This window comes from Peromyscus eremicus, chromosome 14 (assembly GCF_949786415.1).
Source record: "Peromyscus eremicus chromosome 14, PerEre_H2_v1, whole genome shotgun sequence".
NCBI classification, from domain to species: Eukaryota; Metazoa; Chordata; class Mammalia; order Rodentia; family Cricetidae; genus Peromyscus; species Peromyscus eremicus.
Window position 1 is genome coordinate 4,994,163 of NC_081430.1, and position 22,945 is coordinate 5,017,107.

At 39.1% G+C, this 22,945-nt stretch overlaps 1 protein-coding gene across 1 annotated transcript in view; it reads right to left on the reverse strand.

Annotated features, from left to right (window-relative positions):
* Window positions 1-17,546, reverse strand: part of Hdac9 (histone deacetylase 9) — a 157,768-nt gene extending 140,222 nt beyond the window's left edge. Inside the window, exon 1 of the mRNA XM_059279554.1 lies at window positions 17,458-17,546. Within this exon, the coding sequence (XP_059135537.1) occupies window positions 17,458-17,479 (22 nt within the window). The 5' untranslated portion in view covers window positions 17,480-17,546. The remainder of the gene's footprint in view (window positions 1-17,457) is intronic.
* Window positions 17,547-22,945: the final 5,399 nt, after the last annotated feature.

Below are 22,945 nucleotides of genomic sequence, written 5' to 3' on the forward strand. Positions count from 1 at the left end.
ATAGGATCAAATGGGATTGGAGCACGAACACTTACTTTCCTCTTCTATTTTTAGTTCAATAACAGGTTTACCAGGACAAGGTACTGAATGTTTTGAATGCTTTTATATAAGGTGATCACATTATTTTTTTTTTCACCCAATCTAGAAAAGGAGGAGTATTCACTGGCAGATCTTTTCTTTAGTCATTGTTACATTCCCAGAGTTGTCTCTCCCTGGAAATACACAAGTGGCAAATGCTGTGTGGAAACTGGTCAAGTCCACCACTAGTCAGAGAAATCCATGTAAATATAGTAATGCTGCACCATTTCCTGTCACTCAATTTGGCAAAACTAGCTAAAGTCTGATGCTATCCAGTGTTGGCAGGGATGTGGGGAAGCTAATCCCACATACATGACTGCTTAAATACAAAGATACTTTCTGCTCTGTGCTGGATCAGTGCCCAGGGAAGTTGGATGGACAGTGGATAATTAAATGAAAGATGTCTCCGTGTCTACAAAACAACTTAGTATGTTTCCTAGTCATCTAAAATTGAATTCTCATAGGATCATTGATCTTTATAGGCCAATGATGTGGAAAATTTTCCATTTCGGATGGGATCCCAGATAGTGTCCCACACAGCACTGTTTCTTTATATTTAAGCACCAGGTGTTTGAGATTTATTTTTCTTCTTACAGTATAAGTTCAAGTAAGTTGGATGCTCGGATAATTTTTTCTAATATTTCATATCAGTGTTTCAGAAACTGAAACAAATGGGTAGTTCTAATGAGCTAAGTCGGTAACACCTCAAATTAAAAAGCCCCAGGAAGCTGACTAAAGAAATTCTTACTCTTTTATTTATCACAAAAGGATGAGAAACTTCCAAATCAAATAGCAGACAGCCCTTGATTTACCTCATCCCAATCCAATCATTATACCAGTTAAAGTCCTACCTGGGACTCATAAATGTGAGAAAACACAATTTCAGTATTCAAAGTCCCTAAAAGGATGCCCAGGACGTACAGACCTCACCTGAGGTCTGCTCAGCCGGCCTCAACACCTGTGTGGTAAAACTCCTTCCTTGGTCCACACTTGATACTGTAAACTAACTCAATTTTATGTACTTATTTCAACATGGCTCTGATTTAAGAGTAAATCAAAGCAAGAGGATGACCATAAAAACTGTATCCTTCCCAGCTGATGGCACTCCTTACCTTCGGCAATACTCTCCCTTAAACTATATTTATTTCATTTCTCTCTTTAAATTGCTTCTCTTTGAAATTGATATCTGTTTTTCCTTACTACCTTGCCATGTGAATTCCTTCTGACATTTTACTCTAGATTGTATTTTAAAATGACTGACACCCTTGCCAGTCTGTTTGCTTATTAAACTGTTTATATAAAGAACTTCTTTTCCTGCCTGATTGTTAAGAATAGGGCCAATTAAAAAATAACTGACTAAATGTGGGTGAGCTCTATTCTAAACAGCACTTTTAATGAAAGAATTATTTGAAATTGATACTATTAACAGAAAAATCCATTAACTTCTAAGTTTTTCTACATAAAAATATTGAAAGAAAAAAGTAGTAAATATGATCCTAGATCATATTTAACTACATAAGCATATACCTGTAATCATTTTCACAACAAATTTATTCTTTTACTTGGATAAAAAAGTATGCATTCATATTCAGGCATTCTTAAATTAGCTATTTCACACTTTGCATTTTGAATGCAGAAACATATCTTAGGAAATTTCAATTGGCATTATTCATTGAAAAACCAAATTAAATAAGCACATTTCCAATTTCATTTTATTCAGAACTGAAACATTTAAATGGATATGGTGTGTGTGTGCGCGCGTGCGTGCATGCATGTGTGTGTGTGTGTGTGTGTGTGTGTGTGTCTGTGTGTGTGTGTTCAGACACTGAAGGATTTTTGTTTTGTTAAAGCTAGGGTCTCATTAAGTAGGCTTTCATGGAGTAGAAATTGCTATGTAGAATAGGCTGGCTTAGAACCCACAGAGATCTGCCTGTTTCTGCCTCCCTAGTTCTAGGATTAAAGATATGTACCACCATACCTTAATCAAGGTCATTCTTAATTAATATTCTATAATAAATGATGAAAGAACCTAACTTCCCAAATATCTATATTTTTCAAATTGAAGGACACCAAGACATTATTTTAGACACAAGATAAGAAATATTTTTTTTAATTATGAAATTTATCAGAACAGACTTGAAATAGTATTGTTCTCTCCAATCACTCATTCATTCACCAAAAACAGTCCCAAGGAGTGTTCCATGCTAGGTACTGAAGGGTATAAAAAATCTAAAGAAAATACAATTCTCTTCTTCTCAGAATTTTTAATAAAACTAAATGGGGTATGGGGACAAATGTGCATTAAAATGTTTCAATGTAAAACAGAATGGAAATGTTCACAGAGGCTAATAAAGGACTGAGGAGGTGGAAAGAGCAAGAGATCTACATGAAGGGATAATCCAGGTCACAGGAGGAAGAGGGAAGTGATGGCTATGTCAGGTACTGGAAACTTTCAATAAGATTTGTAAGGAGTAAGATTTTCCACCAATGAAAAGAAAAGTTACAGCTGGGACTAAAAAGAAAGCATTTCAGAAAAAGGAAATGTCTGTCTGTCTGTCTGTCTGCCTGCCCCCCTCTCTCTCTCTCTCTCTGTGTGTGTACGTCTGTGTGTGTGTGTGTGTGTGTGTGTGTGTGTGTGTGTGTGTGTATGCATGCGCACTACCTATCTATACTGACCAATAACACATCATCATCAACAAAAACACCCTTTAAAATACAACTGCAAAGTACTACTAAATACTAATTGAATGAGACAAGTGTTTATGGAGTAAGTCAAGTGACATGAACTGTCTTCCTCAAACTCCCCTGTGAACCCACAATAATGCTGTCCTGGACTTTGTCTCAGTCCCGGTCTCTTGAAGCTGGAGAAGAGTAGAGCTGAAAACCTTGCTCTGGTTCTCACCTACAGGCTAATGTAGGCTTGTTCAGTTCCTCCAAGGCAGAAGTAAATAGAGACTAAAATAGCTTCTGAGCACTTCCTGCTCTGCTCCAACTGCTTTCGTTTCATTTGACCTAGACCAACTGGAATGCTGAGGGAAAACCCCATGAGGCATCAAGCATGTGAGATAATGTGTCAGAACCTCAGAAATGTCTGTCTAGTGTGCATATCTGTCACTGTTCCCCATTTGCAAGAAATCATAACATGTAAGGGAAATCGCTCTTTGCGTTCACTCATGGCTACCTCCATTTTAAGTAGATCTGCCACCTCCAAAAAAAATTCCCTTAGTCAACTATTATAATTTGTCACAAATCTAGCTGCATGCCAAGAGAATGAAGACTGTGTGCTCTAAACATTTTGTTTGGAAATTACAGTTCATCTGACAGGGATGCTGTGTGACCCATAACTGATCTGAATAAAACACCTGGCATAAGCCAGGTGCACAAATAAATGCCTCTGTAACTAGTTCTGTATTTTAGACCCTTTAGAAAGCATGAAACTTTGTGCTTATGAGAACATATTTTGACACTTATGCTTTAGCTACTAAAGACACACTGATTGTTCTCTTTTGGGTCCCAGGAAAGAAGGACTCCTGGAGTCACTAAACTACAAGCTACAGTTCACATTGAGCAGGCAAGAAGATGATGCTTAGATAAGATTACAGCTGAAAAGGACAAAGATGGGCCTTTCAAGAGACCCACAGCTGGCCACGGGACAGAGAACGAGAGAGCAGAACGTTCAGTCGTAAAGGGAACAGATACTCTGTCCCCTCTCCTCCACAGGCTCAGGGATGACTGTAGAAGAGAGGACAAAAGACTGTAAGAGCTAGAGGTGGTGCATGACTACAAGACAAGTGATCAGTTCTGAGTACAGCAGGGGAGCAGGACAAATGAGCTCCCAGTAGCTGTGACAGCAGCACAAGGTGTATGTAAGCCCCAGCCAGACCAAATCCCAGTATAGAAAGGGGGTTAGGCGTGAAATTCCACCCCATCCAAGGAACTATTAGCAATTGTTAGCGGCTAAGGAAAAAGAGAGACAGTATTTTCTAAGAGCGTAGCCCCTGAGAAGTTGACCATACTTCAGTGGAAATCCATACATACAAAAAAATAGCACAAATAGACTTGATAGAGGAAAACAAACATACAGTTTGGTGGGAAAGGAGGGGGGTTGTTAAATATGATCAAAACCATTTTATAACATTTTCAAAGAACAAATGAAGAGTAAAAACTAAGAAACAAGGAAAGGCAAGGGCTGAGCAGGTCACTGTCACTCCCAGAGCATAGCATTTGTCCTTGTCTCATGAGCTGTCTTTGGTGAATGGAGAAAACCTTGGAAAGCAGCCTTTCTCTGCCCCCTGACCTACCTACAACTAACAACTTCCCCATTCCTTCCCAATGGCAGGGGTAACTGGAGATTAACGTGGTGTGTGTCGTACTCCACAGCTGTGTCCTCTGTGGAGGAAATACTAGCTGGCACGTGCTTGGCTTTCAAAGATTTCCTACCAGAAAACAAGATGAGTGACTACTTCAGTGTGCTGTGTGTACACAAATACACAGGCTTTATAGCACTCATGTAGAGTTCAGAAAACAATGTATGGGAGTCACTAATCTCTTCTACCTCAGGAGTCCTACAGTTCCATCAGGCTTTGTGGGAAGAACATTACCTACCCACTTGAAACATCTGTGCCCAATCTCAGCTTCTTGGAATATATTTTTGTTCCTGTATATTTCCTGTTGTTCGTTTTGTTTATTACTTTGCAAATTACTAATGGCCAGTGGATATTTTCATGTTGGAAACAATCACAAAATACATTTTTAAAGAAAACAAGATGGTATTTATAATAAATATTATTCAGTTTATAAGTATAATGGTCAATTTTTTTGTCAACCTGGACAGAGGGAACCACTATTGAGAAATTACCTCCATCTGATTGGCTTGTGGATATGTTTGTGGCACATCTCTTGATTGTTCATTGATGTAGGAGTGCTCCTCCTACAGTGGGCAGAACCATTTCTAGGAAAGTGGACCTAGACTGCGTGAGAAAGTTATGTGAGCAAGCCAGGGGAACATGGCAGTCAAAGCAGCCTTCCTCCACAGTCTGTGCTTCGGTTCTTCCCTCCAGAGTCTGTACTTCAGTTCCTTCCTCCACAGTCTGTGCTTCGGTTCCTTCCTCCACAGTCTGTGCTTCGGTTCCTACCTCCAGGCTGAGCTCCTGCCCTGGCTTCCCAAGATGATGGAATGTAACCTGTGAGCCAAATAAACCCTTTCCTCCCTAAGACATGAGTGATCATAATTATGTCTATTCCTCAAGATTCCTGTGTTACCCATTCTCAAGCACTGTGACTCATGAAACAGATTAACATATCATTTTAATATCTTCATCATCTAGCAATGAGTTAGTTTAAATTAAGAACATAAAAATGCAAATTTAACAGATGAAAATCACATTTCTAATTTGAGAACAAAGTATCAATTACTCAGATCTGAATTAAGCAAATAGTTGAAATAAATTGTGAAATTTCTTAAATGCAAAACTACTTTTTTATTGCATTTGAAAGTTAACTGGTTCATTAAATTAGTTATACCAGAACTTTATTCTTACACTGTTCATACAAAAATTTATATTTATGTATTCCTCATCCACTTAAATAAGCAATTTAAATCAATATAGCTTATCTCTCATGGCTCTACTTTATATATGGTTGCAATAAAGTTGAAAATAACATCATTTTATAGGTACCATAATTTATTATTAAAAAATATAAATACACATTCATTTATACTCATTGTTTATATTAATTGGGCTTTTAACATAGCATTCGATTATACTTCACTTCTTAACCCAGTCTCCAGGGTTTTTAGAAATTAATCTAGTAGAGAAACTGAAGAGAATTTTAGATTTTCTAATTCAAAATGGATTAATTTTTAAATAACAGAGTCATTTTTGCAGAGTTAATGAATGTGTGTGCACACACCTGTGCATGCATGTGCATGTGTGTGCACACATATGTGTGCATGTTTGTGTATATGCGCTTGTGTGTGAATGTGTGTGTGTGCACTTGTGTGTATGTAATGCTTTGTTCACAGGAAGGGTCAAGAGTTCTGAGGAGTCTGTTCACATGAGTGATATTAACACCAAACAGAGAGCTTAGCAATGTCTGTTCTAAAAATAAACCCTGTGTGTCTTGTTGTCATCATCAACCAGAGGCTCTGTGCTCTGTGACAGAAAGCCGTCTCTTTGCCTTCCTACAAGCATTACACACTGTGACCCAAAGCCTTCTCCTGTCCCCCAAGGTGGCAGAGATAAAAAGAACACTGCAGCCACAGAAGCTCTCATTTCAGCAGCCGTACTGCCCCTTAAGCAGAGTTATCATGTTGTTTGACAGCAGGAAGGGATATGTGGTTTCACTTGAATGTTATTCTTCTTTATTTAAACTACTAGAAATAACCCAAAAATGACAGAATGCTCTTTCTATAAATAATCATTCCAGTGTAGAGTTATATTAGGAGGTAACTCAGATGGCATGATAACGCCTAACAGGCTAATCTTAGACCTGCAATGCCATCAGATAGAAATACCCAGGCTAAGAATAACGGACCCAAAGGACTCAGCTTGTTAGGGAGAGCACTGACAGGCAGGCATCTGCAGGTTCCATGCATTTAATGATCTCCTGAAAGGATCTTCCCCCAGGAAGACAATAAACTATGTTGGTTATTAACATGATAATAAATAATGCCTTCAAATTTTATTGATTCAGAAAGATCACACAAGATTCTCATAGCAAATGAAATGTTTAAAAAGTTGTTAGAAACCAAATAGTTGGTTTTTTTTCACAATTTGCTCAGCATCTAATTTCTAACATTAAGATTAAACCACCTATATAACACACAATAACATTTAATGAAGGAAAAATCTAACTCAAGATAAAGTAAATTATATGATCATGGTAGCATGAAAATGCATTCAATTTCATTGAAGGAGCCCAAATTGGAGACCTAAATCTTTATCTCTATGTCTATATTTATATGCATATAGATGGATGACAGATAGATACAGATATTAAGTAAAATCTGAATTTTGGTGGCCAAATCTTTATTTTAGCTCAATAATTTCATGTTACAAATTAAAATCAGGATTCGAATGGATCCCATGATTCTAGGTAAAGATAAGGGTGAGGATAATTCAGACTCTTCAGTAAACGAAATGAACGCCATAGTGTTAATATTTCCAAAAACGACCTTCCACCGTTAGAACACACCAGTATCAACATGTCGGTGTGCAGAAGGGCTAACTGTCTCTCTCACTAGCATTTGTGACATACTGAGAAACAGATGTAAAATGCATTGGGATAGTGGTTCTGCCCAAGACCCTTGGCACAGAACCCCGGAGGTTCCCTTATCTCTTCACAGTGATGAGTCATGTTGACTCCTTCCAATTTTATCTATCAAACACTGAGAACGTAAAGCATGAAGCTTCCAGAATGTCTTTTAAGATGTTACCTATTTCTACCCTGAAGCTACATTTTTAGCGTCAAGCAGATAGGACTGGAATTACCCTCTAACAAATATTTTTCTTTTTGGGAAAAGTGGCAGGAGTGAGTGAAAACTAAACTCTGCCATTTTCCCCCAAGGGGTTGTAAGTGCCTTCCTTACCTCTAAACTGATATCCTCAGAAGTAAACTATGAAGAGGACTACACACCTCATTAAACTGGGAGGTAAATGACAAAGCAACAGTCAGTATAAAGACACATAAAACCATAGCTGTTATATCAATAAGAACTCAAATGTGATGAAAAAATATCACTGACCCCCTCAATGGCAACAAACTAGAAAATCGAGGTGGAATATGAACATCTGAGCACAAAACATGAGCACAGTGGCCGGGAGTGACAAGTTCGAATTCAAAAGATATGCTTGAGGGCTGGCAGGGTGGTTCAGTGGTTAGAGTGGTTGCTGTACAAGCGTGGCAGAGTCCCATCTCTACAGGTCACAGGAATGGAGAAAATGGAATTCCAAGTCTTGTCTTCTGACCTCCACACTTGTGTCATGGCACATGTGGAACCACACACCACACACACAAAATCAACTAAAATCAATCAGAATTCTGTCTGCAATCTGATGTTAAAAGCTTTGTGAAGACTAAAATCCAACCCACTGAATTTGCCAGTTCATCTTCTGCTAGTTCCCTAGCTGGTGGCTCCCTGAAAGCTTCCTGGGAAAATATGTATTTTAGTAAAGCAAGAATTCACAAGCCATAATGTCATTTAATAAAAAATTGTTCTTTTGTTGTTGTTTGTTTTGTTTTTAACTTTGGGTTTGTTTTTCTATTTTAATTTGGTTTGTTTGAACTTTAATTTCAAGTTTCAAATTTTGAATCAACTTCCTGTTACTCTCGTATCTGAACTATGTTTGGAATGCCATGCTTTACACACTCATCACAATTTACCTCAAGCAAACTGAAAATAGCATCCTCGTGGTGGCAACAGGGTCAATCATGAACAAAAACTATGAAGTTAGAATTTTCTCAAAGAAGGGGTAGGCCAGGAGGAAAGACAGGAAAATAGCATTGTGGGTGTTTCCAAACTTCAGCATGCAAAGCATTCAATCATATGCAAATGACTAGCTACACTCTGTGGTTTAGTGAATTTCTTTCTTCCCTAAAAGGAGTTTTTTGAATTTAGTTATTAGGTATTTTTAAAACTTTATGCGTAAAAGACCCATGATTTGCCTTACTATGGATGAGTTATCAATGTGATAATGAGTGGAAAATAAATTCTTACAAAAAATGTAAGAATTGCCTAGAATTTTGTCCATTAACTATAGAAGCTTAAATTATGAAAATATTTGAGACAGTGGTTAAATGTTTAAATTAAATTTGATTGATGCAAGTGTGTTAGGTGATAAAACTCATCGAAGAACATGGGTGTTTATTGAACTTCTCCTTCCTTACTGCAAACCTGCTGTAATTCAAAAACAAATACCCTCAGTAGCAAAGATGCCCTACACACCACATATCCAATGGCATTTCAGTATCCCCTCAAGATCAGGTAAAAGCTTGACAGAGCCACGTGAAATGGGATGTGGAATGTGTGCCAACTTAGCTATAAGTTTTTATCTTTTGTTTTGTTGGAGACAGGGTCTCACTCTGTAGGTCTGGAACTCACTATATATGGCAGGTTGGCCTTAAATAAATGGTGAAATCCTTCCCTCAGCTTTCCAACGGCCATGTCTCTGTGCAAGAGCTATATTTTTCTTAAAGATTTTAAAGGACATTTTCATGAGCTTTTATCTCAATTGAATTGTTTTCAATATATCACAATTCAGAAGAAAATCCAGTTATTCTGAAACATAAACATGTTCATGATTCTCAAAATGCAGTAATTATGAGAACCTGCTGGCAAACGTACTATGTTTGTTAAAGATCATCTTTCATACTCTAAAAACAACCCTGTATCTTTCTTTTTGTTTTCCTGAGAATTAAAGCCAAATACTTTGCCTTACCTAGAAAAATTCCCTACCATTAAATTTCATCCCAGACATACAATTTTTTTATGCTAAAGTGTCTCTGAAGTTTTTATATCCATCAGAACCAGTGTTGAGGGAATACACTATTCAAATTCATAAATAAATGCTTATAATGCATCATATAACAATGTTGGATTTCCTCCTCAAAAACAGTGATTTAAAATCAAAGCAGAGTCAGTTTTCCTCCACAAGTGTATGCCTCAGTCTTCCACTGGATTCTGTCTAACAATGTGCAGTATCAGCAAGGCCACTAAGAAATCCAACCAGTGTTAAACAGATATTATGTCATGAAAATAAATCTGCACTACTATTCAATGAAAGGTCATGAGAAGCATAGTTCCTTCATATACTAAAATCCTTATAGTTCTAAAACTAAAAATAAATTTGCAAAGAAGAAATTTTCTATCACCAACATACGCACCATGGCAAAACCTGGTGGAGTCCAGCTAGTCCCCATTCTTCTGTGGCTTTTTCCTCCCAGCAGAAACCTTTACTAGGTCCAAGTCTGCTTCCTTCAGGGTTTATGCTTAGCCTATATTCTACTCAACAACTGGATGAAAAATATGCAGATGATGTCACATGGCCAATAAATTATAACAGATGACTACTGAAGAAGTTCTTGGTGATATTCTTGTTAAATAAATTCTTTGTTAAATAAAATCAGACATAAGGAGGGTTCACACATGTAATACCAACATGCAAGAGGCTAAGGAGGCAGGAACTTGGATTCTAAGCCTGTCTGAGCTACATAGCAAGAACTTGTCTCAAACCTGGAAAGGGGTAGGAGGAGACAGAGACAGGGATCAATGGTGTGAGCTGGAGAGATGGCTTAGAGGGTAAAGTTCAAACGTGAGAACATCAATTCAGATCCCAAGAAACCACATAAAGCTGGACCCAGAATCTCACAGCTATAACCCCAGTGTTCATACGGTGATACAGGAGGTGGAGATAGGACAGTCCATGGACACTCATGGAACAGCTTGTCAGGTGTATGTACAAAGAACCCCTGTCTCAAACAAGGGGAAAGATTAGGCTCCACACCCAAGAGTGTCCTCTGACCTCCAAGAGGCTGTACTCACACATGAATATTAACACGCACAGAGAGAGAGAGAGAGAGAGAGAGAGAGAGAGAGAGAGAGAGAGAGAGAGAGAGAGAGAGAGAGGAGGGGAGTGGGCAGAAACAGACAGACAGAGCAAGGGACATAAATAACAACAAAGAAAAAGAGCCTAAAACCATCAGAAGCCCTCCTTCATCTCTAACCTGCCATGTGTCAAGGCCAGCAGACCTGGGACACTGCTGTGAAACCATGACCTTTGGATCACTTAGCACTACCAACCATATGGCACCATCAGGACCACAGCCGGTGGAGTAGAACTGTTAGAACTGTGTGCGGGACTTGAGTGCAGCTGGCATTGCTAGGCCCCTATCGCAGCCTAGCTACCAGCTAGTTACCTCATGGTAAAGGCCCCAATGCTGTGTCATTTTGACCAATTTTATTTTACTCGCAGTGGAAATAAGCAAACTTATATACACACTACTAACAATCAAAATTTTGACACAACAACTTTACAGTAGAAGTACTAGAGGAAGATCTCAGTCAATAGACTCCTATAGTCAATTGTTCCCACAGGGGACGGGCAATGACGGCTCACCGGGTAACAGTACTTGCTATACAAGCACCAGAACTTGAGCTCGAACAGAGGCACCCACATAAAAGTCTGGGTGCGGCCCTGCCCAGGGCTGCAACTCCGGTGCTGTTTTTGAAAAGAGATGAGAACCGATCCTTGGGGCTTGCTGCCCAGCAGCCTAGTTCCAGGTTCGGTGAGGGACTCTGCCTAAAAAGGGATAAGGTAGGGATTGATAGATCGGGACTCTTCTGGACTCGATGTGCTCATGGGCACATGTACCCATACATGCATGTGCATACACAAAACATACATATACCACACTTACACACAAATACCCACACTATGAATAAATAAGTATAAATGTACAAGCAAAAATTATGATGATAGTTCACAAATGCAAAGTTTTCCCTAACTTTCTGTTTATGAATTGTTTGAGGGCATAGATAGATTAAAAAATACTTTTATAAAAATAAGATCATATTATTGGTATTCTTTGTATCTAAAAATAACCTTAAATTTAACTGAACCTAACAGATGTAAAGCTACACTTGAAGAAACTATAAACACACTAAATAGTTCTTCAACACAAGATACTATTTTCAAAAGGTCTCTCTAGGCTTAAATAAACTATCAAAAATAATTAGTATTTGGAAACTTAAAAACAAAAACAAAAAGCCAGTATGAATTCCTAGTTTAAGCAGCAGAGCCCCTGTCCCTGGTGAGGGAAGGGAAGGATGCTGGCAAACTCTCACATCTTTCCTGCTCAGCACTCATAGCTCTCACACTGCTTAGTCTGCTTCATATTCTAACACATCCTATGAAATCAGATTTGCTTTATTTCCCATAATCACATCCACATTCATTCAGGTAAGCTAAATCCACCACTAACAACACCACCCCTGTTAACTTTACTAAGTTTTCTCTCCTTCGGAATATGATTTTGTTTAAGCTCATCTGTCTATGAACTGGATTCCAGCATCAGGTCATCGCTTTCATATTTGAGGATTTTGACACTGTTTACCAGTTTTCTTTCTATTTTAATAATATCCCGTCTGACAGTGACGGCGGAGGTGAGCGCATTGCTCTCACAGCTCTAGGGCTGCTGCTTCTCCTTCTCCTCCTTCTCCTTCTCCTTCTCCTTCTCCTCCTTCTCCTCCTTCTCCTCCTTCTCCTTCTGCTTCTGCTTTCTCTTCCTCTTCCTCTTCCTCCTCCTTCTCCTCCTTCCTCTTCTTCCTCCTCTTCCATTCTTCTTCTTCTGAAACGGGGTATCACTATGGAGCCCTGGCTGTCCTGGAACTAACTGTGAAGACCAGGCTGGCTTTGAACTCACAGAGATCTGTCTGCCTCTGCCTCCAAGTGCCGAAAGTAAAGGTGCATGCCCCTACACCCAGTTTCTTCTTTGTTTTCTGATATTGAATACTGGATCAGTTTGATATGTGACCTTACAGCCTGTAGTTACCCATCTAAAACCCTGAAGAAGTGTTTCTGGTTCAATAGCCCAATGAGACTGTCTAGAGCATTTGCATCAAATTTTCCCAAAAGATGAGGAACTCTTTCAACCTGCAGTATTTTTATTTTTTTCAATGATTTTTTCTTTCTTCATTTTTGCAATATATACATATACATAACACATAGTTTTGAAATATTAACTTCTGGGGTGCAAATAGCCATTTCATTTGTTGATCTTTGTCATTCAACCGTGTTAACTTTTCTCTAACTACATTAGCCCACTTCCCTTTTTCAAACCTTTCCCCTTGTCTATTTCTTGCATTAATGATGAATTTTGTTCTATAATTATCATGCATTTGTCATTCTCAGGTGATCTCACTGGGACAAAATCTCCCTTTTCATCTCATTCTATAGTTCTACCATTCTCATCTTTGAGGTATTGTTTTGTGGAATTTATGCTCTTATTAAGGTGTGTTGTTTCCAGGAAGCAATTTTTAGACCGTATCATTGACTCAAAAATTTGAAATTTTTTTTTTGGTGAAACCCTAAGATTAGTTGGGCAGGAACTACCTGTTAAGAAGCTCATCTAGGGCATTACTTGTATGCCTGTATCTCTCTAGAGAGGCCATGTAGGAGTCCTTTCTCCCAATTCACCAGCTATTCTTGCATAATTTCTTCTCCTATGCCTCATTCATGTGGGAGAAGAAGGATACCCTAAAATGATGAGACTATCACTCAGTTTGCTACTCTCTAGATTTGAGAATAATACTGGAATTCTTAGGAACTTGTCAGCTCACCAGTAAAATTCTAAGAGTCTTCCTTGGCTAGTTACTGGAGGCAGGCCACATTATCTGTGTGTGTGTGTGTGTGTGTGTGTGTGTGTGTGTGTGTGTGTGTGTGTGTGGTTACTGTTGAATGCCATGTCTAGTGGGTTGTGTTTGTTTACCAGCTTATACCTTTATGGGGCCCACTTCAGTAGCCACCAGTGGTCAGGAACTATGTCTGCAGAACATCTTCCCATCTATCATCTCCAAATTCAAAATCATCATTTAGAATATTTTTTAAATTCAGAATTTTGCCTTCTTTCAGACATCCGAGGGCTTTGTAGGATATTCTTACTGAATGGACACATTTCTCATTACATTACCTGCATGACCCTCACAAACGTGACATCCTCACCATGCCTCTGTTACCAGCAGCCTTACTTATGAATCATTTTATTTTTCAGTCCCATCAAATATTCCAACTGATAATAGACTCAAAGGTGAGATGGCATGAGTTAGAAAATAGCAATTACAGGTCATCCAAGAAGTGATTCTTACACAATGGTAGCTTTCACAGATATCCTCATAGTTAGAGTCTACCTTTCAATAGACACAGTTGACTATTGGATCCAGAATACTACATTTCCTCAATATAACATACCAAGAGACAATAGACTCTGGAAAGGTGAAGACACATCTTAATAAAAAAAACTCAAAATTTATGCTTAAATGTTTTTATACCATTAAAAATAGGACTACATAGTGATTTCTCTTTATTTTAATTATATCAGACAGCAACTCCTTCATAAATTGTCCAACCCTGAGTGGACATCCCTGCTGTCCAACATGGTAGGCAATGTGCCTGGCAACAGGAAAATACCCCCTCACTGTGCCAACTCCTGCTGAGAGACCTGAGTCAATATTTGTCCATGGTCCAAACACGCCGCAAAAGTGGGGATGCACCTGGCAACACTTGTCACCTTTAATGGATTTAAAAATTCAATATTGTAGAATACTTTAAACTAAGACATTAGCAGACCATGTGATACACGCTGACCATTTTACTTCTACCTAATGTTTAGCCTGACCATCATTAGGAAAATATGCAACTATATACAGCAGTTACAACCCAATGACCTATAAGTTATCTGGACAAAAATAATATACTTTAATACATAAGATTTAACATAAAAATAGCAACAACAAATATTATCTTGAGACATTGCTATCACAACTGCATGATAAAACTAACTTTTAAAAATAACTAAACTCAGTATCTATCAGAGTTTCACAGTGTGAGCACATATTCTCCAGCCTCTTTGTGATTATTATATTATGAGATGTTTCACAGAACACACACATACAAACCTACTCTGATACACAGTCATAATTCACACAAGGAAAAGATTTCATTCTTATGAAAGAAAGATACTCAAAGAAATATCAGATTTATAAGAAAATTAACAAAACGATTATGGAACAAAAAATACACTTCCTCATGGGCAATCCAACTGTTCTGGATTGTTTGGCAAGACTGGAGAGCCGTATTTGTCCACTTGAAATAATACCAACATCCACGACGCTTTGCAGATGTGCCTATGCACGTGTGAACCCCATGGGAATGCTGAGAGACCAGTGGATGCACATTATCTGTGATTATGTGAGGGTGAGCAAGTCAATTGCACAACTAGCTGCATCAGGCCACGGACAGAAGTCCTCGGACGACAGCCCTTCTACCTCCCGGGAGTGCCACCGTGGCTGTCCTATCGGCCAGTCACTGGACACTTCTTATCCTGGAAGCAAAACCAGGTCAGTGGTCCAAGAGAGATGAAAGCAAGATCTGTAACTCTATCAAGACAAACACATCTCTAATTTAGTAATGAGTCCAAAGGAAAAAAAATAATCTGGCGAAGGCTCCCAGGACCAACCATCTACTCCCTAATTCTACCACTGTGGGTCTAAGTTTGCTGAGGGTACAACAGCTGAGGTGATTTGCAAACCAATTAAAAGAGAAGCATCAGGGGCAGAATCCAAGCTTTGTGTCTTGGAAAATGTGCTTGGTTTCTCTGTGATACAGAACCAGTGCTTCAGAAATAAAATGCATAAAAAGATTAGGCAAATGAAATTTAAAGTTTATGCTTATGAAGCAAAATAAAATACCATAGTGCTCCATAAGAAGGATGCAATTAATGTTCTTTCTAACTTTTGCAAACAAGAACAACTTAGATCTTCCCTGTTTGTACCAGACAGACTGTTGGGCCGACACGGAGCTACATCACTCCTCTTCATTTATGGCTGGTGCCCGGATACTGCCGCAGGTGGGACTAGCAGCAAGGCAATCTCAAGGCTTCCAGTTTGAAAATCTTGTTATGTTCACACTCATCTTTCAATGTCAGGTAAATGACAGTTGGGATTTGAGTCAAGTTGTATGATTATCAAAATCATGGAAAAAGAGCAACGCTTGAAAACACACTTGTGGCTGGCCCAGTGTCAGCTAAAAGTCGTTACTTGCAAGACACAACTGTGTTTCTATTTTCTCAAAGAAATATAACGATTGTACACAGAGATGAGGACTAAAAGAATACCGTGGTACTGAAGAGATAGTTGAAACAGTTATTTCTAATGTGTTCAGGGATATTTCACAAATGCGATGCTAAGTGCACAGTTCTAGCCCAGGCACACCTGCTGGCTCCTCCCGGAGCCCTTGTCCACTTCGACCCAGAAGGACAATAAACCATGGATGTTTTGAGAAGTTCACTTTTGTTAAATAGAGACCACTCATGAATATGATTTCCGTGACATTGGTGTAGAATGCAAAATTTTACAAAACTGACATTCATTAGGATTCCATAAAAAGACTGGGTAAACCGAGGATCTGAAAACCATCTCACTAAGCAGAGCTTCGCCCAGAACTGGCTTTAAACAGGACCCACAGATGGAAATGTGTGTGGGCACCGACACCAACTCCATGCCAACCTGTGGAATATTCCTTCCCCACTTAAGTGTACTAAGTAAGGGCTGTTTTATATGACAGCCTTATTGGGGATCTAGGCAGTGATCTGTAATGAAGATGAAGCCCACAGTGGGACACAGAAGCGCCAAGGAGGAACTCTAAACCAGTTTAGGCTACAGCACTGGGAGAAGGGCAGGAGCAGGGTGACAAAAGCCTTATAAACTAGTTACAGGAAACAAGTAACAAAGAGCAGTAATTAAAGTCGATCAGACTGCCTGGAGAGTATGAACTTTCAATAGAAGTAAACTGAGAGGTGGTCAAACCCGTCTCCCATGAATATATCCCTGAGAGCTCAAGCATGTCAGAACAACTACCAACTAGAATTTGACAAAGCATTGCACCTGCTTCGAACACATCTCTCTCTCTCTCTCTCTCTCTCTCTCTCTCTCTCTCTCTCTCTCTCTCTCTCTCTCTCTCTCGCTCACTGGCCGTATGCATGCATGCAGGAGTGTGTGTGCCACAACACCTGCCTGACAATGCTAGATTCCCATGTGTTTGGGGGTAAATTAAAATAAGCATCTGGTAATAATTCTATTTCATCCAAAACAGATTCACTTCAAGCTTGAGAGAAAAAGTCACATTAGGGAAAGAATAAAACTACCTGAGAACTCCTCAGACACACACTTCAGAAGGTAGGTCTATAAATAGTTGTGCTGTGTATGCACACTGAAAACATAAAATCATCCGGCTGGCTGAAGAAGCCCCACCATGAACTTAAAGTCCCACTAGCATATGTTTACAATCAACACAGGTCTCCTTCTCCAGTTGCCCCGTAAGGAAAACACCTTTCTTTTACTTAAGTCAATGTCTTCTTGCATCAGTAGCAATACTTTGCAATTTCATTCAGAAGCAGCCTTCCCTAGACACACTTACAACGTGCAGGGGAAGGGGAAGGAAGGATCTAAGTTAAACCTTTCAATAGCACCAAGAAGAAAAACATCAACATCACACCAAAAAAGCAATTCCTTAAGCAAGCTGCTTTCCCTTCATTTCCCTACCAGCCTGCCCTCCAGCCTTTTCAAAAAGAAAACAAACATCCCAGCTATAAAAGAGATCATACCTGAGCTGATCATACTGTGCATTCTTTGCTGAGCCAAGAGCTGCTCTCGTCCGGCCACTCCATCTGAGGAAACACAGGAGTCACTCTCGTAAATTGTCTGCAGCATACTCCAGTCACTCTTACTTCAGCTCCATGAAAGATTCATCACTGCTCGGTGCTCCGGTCCCAGGAGCTGCCCTGACTGGTCCTCCCTCCTCCCCAAGGAGAAACAGCAAGCAAGCGGAGGATCAACTTCCACAATGATTTCCTTTCTGCTCAGATGGACATACCCCTTTAAAAAAAAGACCTGGGCTCTTTCCCCCCAGTTACCAACCTGTGTGCAAAGCAGAAGGAGCAGAGTGGATGCTGTAGCTCGCTGGAGTTTTAGGTTATCCTGGAAACTAAAAGCAGGTGGGCAACAGGAATGTGCTTCAGGGTTATTTCTTTGTGAGAATAAGTAGAAAAATATTAAGTCTACCCATGGAGGGCAGAAAGAAAGAAAACAATTAAACCTGGCGTCTAGCTCCCTGGACTTCTAGGGTTTCAAGGAGAGATCCTCATCCTGCAAGTGGCTGGAGAGGGTGTCCTCCTATCTGTCTGTGCCTCTCTCCCTTCCTTGTCTCAGTCTCTCTCAGCTCAAGTTGGCTAAAGCTAGTGATAATCCATTTGCATATGAATCAACAACAGCATGGCCCACAGGCACAGAAATAGAACAATGGTCGGCCTGAGCCAAAAATAGGTCAAGCATGGCCGAGTGATTGGAGCCTGCATTAATGCATTTAAAAATACCCCAGCAAAGCCAGCTGTCCAGCCTCTATCTTTTAAACCATAATTCTCTATTGCAGGGCCTTAAAAGCAATTAACTCTTTCCTTCCTCAACTTGCTTTCCATGCTGGGTTTTCATGCTGGCATCTCACCCCCAAAGAAAGGAAATCAAGAAAAAAGAAGAATCCTAACCCAGAGAAGGAGAATGCACACACATTTCATTTCATTTTATTTCTGTAGTATGTGTTTTTGGAAGAGAGAGCAGAGAAGTGCAGAGCTGTATTGGCTCTAAAATAACACTGGAAGCTTTTGCTCATAATGTGGTTTCTGCCTCACCCACGCACAGCAATCCTGGTGTTCTATTTTGGTTGCCTGTTTCTCTGGCTACACTGCAGTTGGCTGGAGGACTAGAAGCTTTTCTTCCTTCGAGTTTCAGCACTGACAGGAGATTTAGCAGAGGTAGTTTCTGAAAACAAGCACACCCCAGAATAAAAATTTTATGAAGGTTTGGCTTGTTGTTGTTGTTGTTGTTAACTTTATTTATTTTGTCCATTTCACAAATCCTAATGATATCTTAGACCACCTATCAATATTCTTGCTTCCAGTTCCTGCTATACTTAAAACAAAAAACAAACTATAGCTTAGAACTGCAATATTTTTCTCTCTTAGTCCCTCAGGCCAGATCTACTACCTATAAAAGAAGAATGTTGATACTTTTTTACGTGCAAAAGATAAGTGAATTCTGTACCTATAAATCAGTCAATCAATATGTTCACTACTCAAGTACAAATGGCCAGTGCCTATTTAAAACTTGGATGGCTAAAACATATACCTCAGTTTTGTATAAAAATAGCATGTTGATAGCGTTTCAGGTCAACACACATTACAGACTTTACCTGTAAGGTAAATGAGATGCACAGCCTCTCAAAAAGGTTTCATAGTCTCTGGCATACATTTATAATAACGAGTCCTCTGCAAAAAATAAATTCAGCATCCCATGATGGGACACCCCCGGCATCTAATCAGTTCCAAGGATAAATATAAAAGTGATACCCCTCATCATACAAGTTCTTCTTCCTTGTCTGAGGGACTTAGCACTAGCATCAGCAGGGACAGGGAACAGGGACAGGAAAGTCCCCAGACCAATCAGCAGGTAGAGGAATCTCATCACAGCCAGGCTGTGGGAACCAGGAATAACAAAGCCGGATACACAGAATTCTGGCAAAGGGAAATTAGGGCAATAATAGCTGGATTCTTTTCCCTGTGTAGATTAATTTCTATCCATTACTCCTCTTCCAGAGAAGGCATTATTTGGACAGCTAACTGACAAACGTGTTAAAACACTTTTTTTAAAAAATGTCCTTGGATTTAAGCAAAACAACAAAACCTTAATGTTTCTATCAGTGGGAAATATGTTTCCTATTTCCCTTTTAAAAATATGCATGTATAAAATTCAAGAGATGGAAATACTGCCATCTAATAGGGATGCTATACTTGAGTGTCTATTACACGGAGCCCTTTAGACTTGGTGGAAATGGACTGTCCACAATGGCTCTATGGGAGCTGCTTCCTTCACGAGCTGCTCCTCCAATGGGCAGCTTCATGGAGGGATGCAATGCTTTCCTATTATTATTGTTTCCTTCTTTGAATATTTATTCTATAGTGTTTTGCACTATAGGATATGTCTCCTTTTATTACTAAGGTTCCATCAGAAAACCTTTTAGACATCCATTCACAGAGATTGTAAAATGATTTTTTATTTATAGTTAAAACTTTTTTGTAAAGTACTTATAAATACAAAACATCACACATGAGATGAGCCAGACACTCTTAATGAACTTCCATACAGTTAGAACAGCTTTCTGAAGCGGTGGAGCCTCACATTGAATCTTACACTTCTACTATTAATTATATTTTTGTGGATTCATCCAACACATACAAAAAAAAAAACACGTGAAAAATTAATGACAATTAAAACTAGAAAAACAATTAATTAACATTATATTGGTTTCTTTATTCCCTGTCTGTTGTGAGAATTCTGCCATTTGGTCCAATGACTGACTGAGTGGAACAGTTGGTCCAATGGGCATGGTCTTCTCTGAAGCGAAGACCCCTTAAGAACCTTTGGAGAAGGATGGCGCTCTCTCGGGTAGTCAGAGCAGGCCACAAGCCACAGAGAAGCGTGGCTTGCAGTTTGGTTCCCATCTCCCTTGGGCAGAACAGCAGGACAGTGACAGCTGGATCAGCAGCAGCGTCAACCTTGTTTTGTGTCCTGAGTGTATCTTATTGATTTCACCTGTTAATAAACCTAACCTGATCCCAGAACTCCGAATCTCACTATACCTGTCCGTGAGTTAATGTGTGCACCTGGATTTAATCCTTCTTCACCACCTACTATTTATCTTTTATGTTTCTCCTTTCTACATGTTATAGTTTAACAACTTATACATTTGTTTACATATGTACATATTTGTAATAGGCTAGATATACATAAGAGAAAAAAACGTTCTTTTTCTTTCTGATATTATATAACCTCAATTAAGATCAATTAGTACTTTTGTTGTTGTTGTTGTTGTTGTTTTGAGACAGGGTTTCTCTGTGTAGCTTTGCACTTTTCCTGGAACTCACTCTGTAGCCCAGGCTAGCCTCGAACTCACAGAGATCTGCCTGCCTCTGCCTCTTGAGTGCTGGGATTAAAGGTATGCGCCACTGCCGCCCGGCATCAATTAGTACATTTTAAGTTCATGCATTTTTTTTTTTTTTATAATTTTGTGTTTCACTTCTTTAGAGCTGAAATGTATTCCATTTTATATATGTACTTGATTTTTATTACCCGTTCACTGGTTGATAGGTAACTAGGTTGGGTCCATTTCCTTGCTATAGTGGATGAAGCAGCAATCACCATAGGGCGCGGATATCTCTATGGTAGCCCAGAGTCCTCTGGGTGTTTGCCAAGAAAACAACGGGGCTGGGCCACCTTCTAGTTTTATTTTTAGTTTTTTGAGGAATCGCCAAATTGATTTCCAAAATGGTTGCATTAATTTGCACCCCCACCAACAGTTCCTTTCTTTAAACAGTCTTTCTAGTGTTGGTCAGATTTTTTTGATGAACGCCATTCTGGCCAGGGTGAGGTAGTATCTTAAAATCATTTCAACTTGCATCTCCTTGATAGCTAAGTATATTAAACACCTAAAAAATTGTTGCCATCTATTTGCGTTTCTTCTTTTGAAAACTGTCTCTTCCATTCATTAGCCTACTTGTTGGTTGGCAGTTGTAGTTCCTTGATACCTAATTTCTGCAATTCTTTTTAAAATTCTGCATCTTAGCCCTTTTGTCTGGTGGATAGCTAGAAGATTTTTTTCCCATTTTGTGGCTGTTTGTCCTCTAACAATATTTTCCTATGCTGTGCAGAAATTTTCTTTATGAAGAATTGAAAAATATTTCACATAGGCAGAGTTGAAAAGACTAGTCCACAGATGGGAGGAATTCTGCGCCAACTACACACCTGTAGACAGGTGTTATCTACACTCTATAACGAATTCCAAATGTTAAGTACCAATAAGGCAATTGGCCAATCATTAAATGAACTAATACACTTAAAAATAGTTCTCAAAGGAAGAAATAAATTCAGGTAATAAATTGTCAAAAACATCCTTAGGCATCAGAAAAATACAAATGAAAATTGCTTTGATTCCATCTTACCTCAATTAAGATGGATGCCATCTAGATGACAAGTGTCAACAATGCTAACAAGATGTTTAGACAAAGGAGACCTCACACACCTCAGGTGGGAAATAAAACTAGTGCAGCCAGTATGGAAACCACGGTGGAGTTTCCTGAAAAAACTACAACCAGGGCTGTCCCTGGAACTCTTACAATACTGCTGCTGTGTATCCAGAGGAGTACAGGCCAGCACCAGGCACAGCCACGCTCATTACTGCATTATCTGGATATAGGATCAGCCCAGAGGTCCATCAATATGTGAATGGATTAAAAGATAATGGGGTACATGTGCACAATAGAATTTATTTGGTTATAAATAATGAAATTATGGCATTTTCAAGAAAGTTTATGGATCTGGATATAATCATCTTAAGTAAACCATGCTAGACTCAGACAAATATTTCTCATATGGGAAGTGTTGATTTAAATGTATGTGTGTATTTATGTAAGACATACATTTATGCATATGCATATAGAGGGCATCAAAATAGAAAGGAAATGTGAGACAGGAAAATAGTATCTAAAGAACAGAGGGGCAAAGAGAGAGAGAGGACAAGAGGATACACATTATATATTGTATACATCATAAAAGCAGGAGGGGAAGGATGGGGAGAGGAAAGAAAACCCCAAGGAATGAAGGGAGGGCAGGAGAGGGGTGAATGGGAAGAAAGTTTGATGATCTATGTGAAAATGTCTCAATGAAACCAACTTCTCTGTTAACCAATGCTTCCGGCCACCCATCGCCGCTGCTTTCTCTTCTGGTGTCTCTGTAACAGAACCATTGGTTCTAAAGAGACCTGAGTAAGGCAGCCCAGGTAACTACCCACACATCTCTAGCATTCATGTTCTCCAGTTACACTATCTTCTCCCTTACCAACAATATAAATATGTTACTTCATATTTCCAGAATAAAGTTTCAAATGAATTACTGATTAAAATGGAATAACTGTCTACTTTTTTCAGGGTGTTTTTAACAGAATACACAAAAATTGTGGAAAAATATGTAAGACAAATAACACAA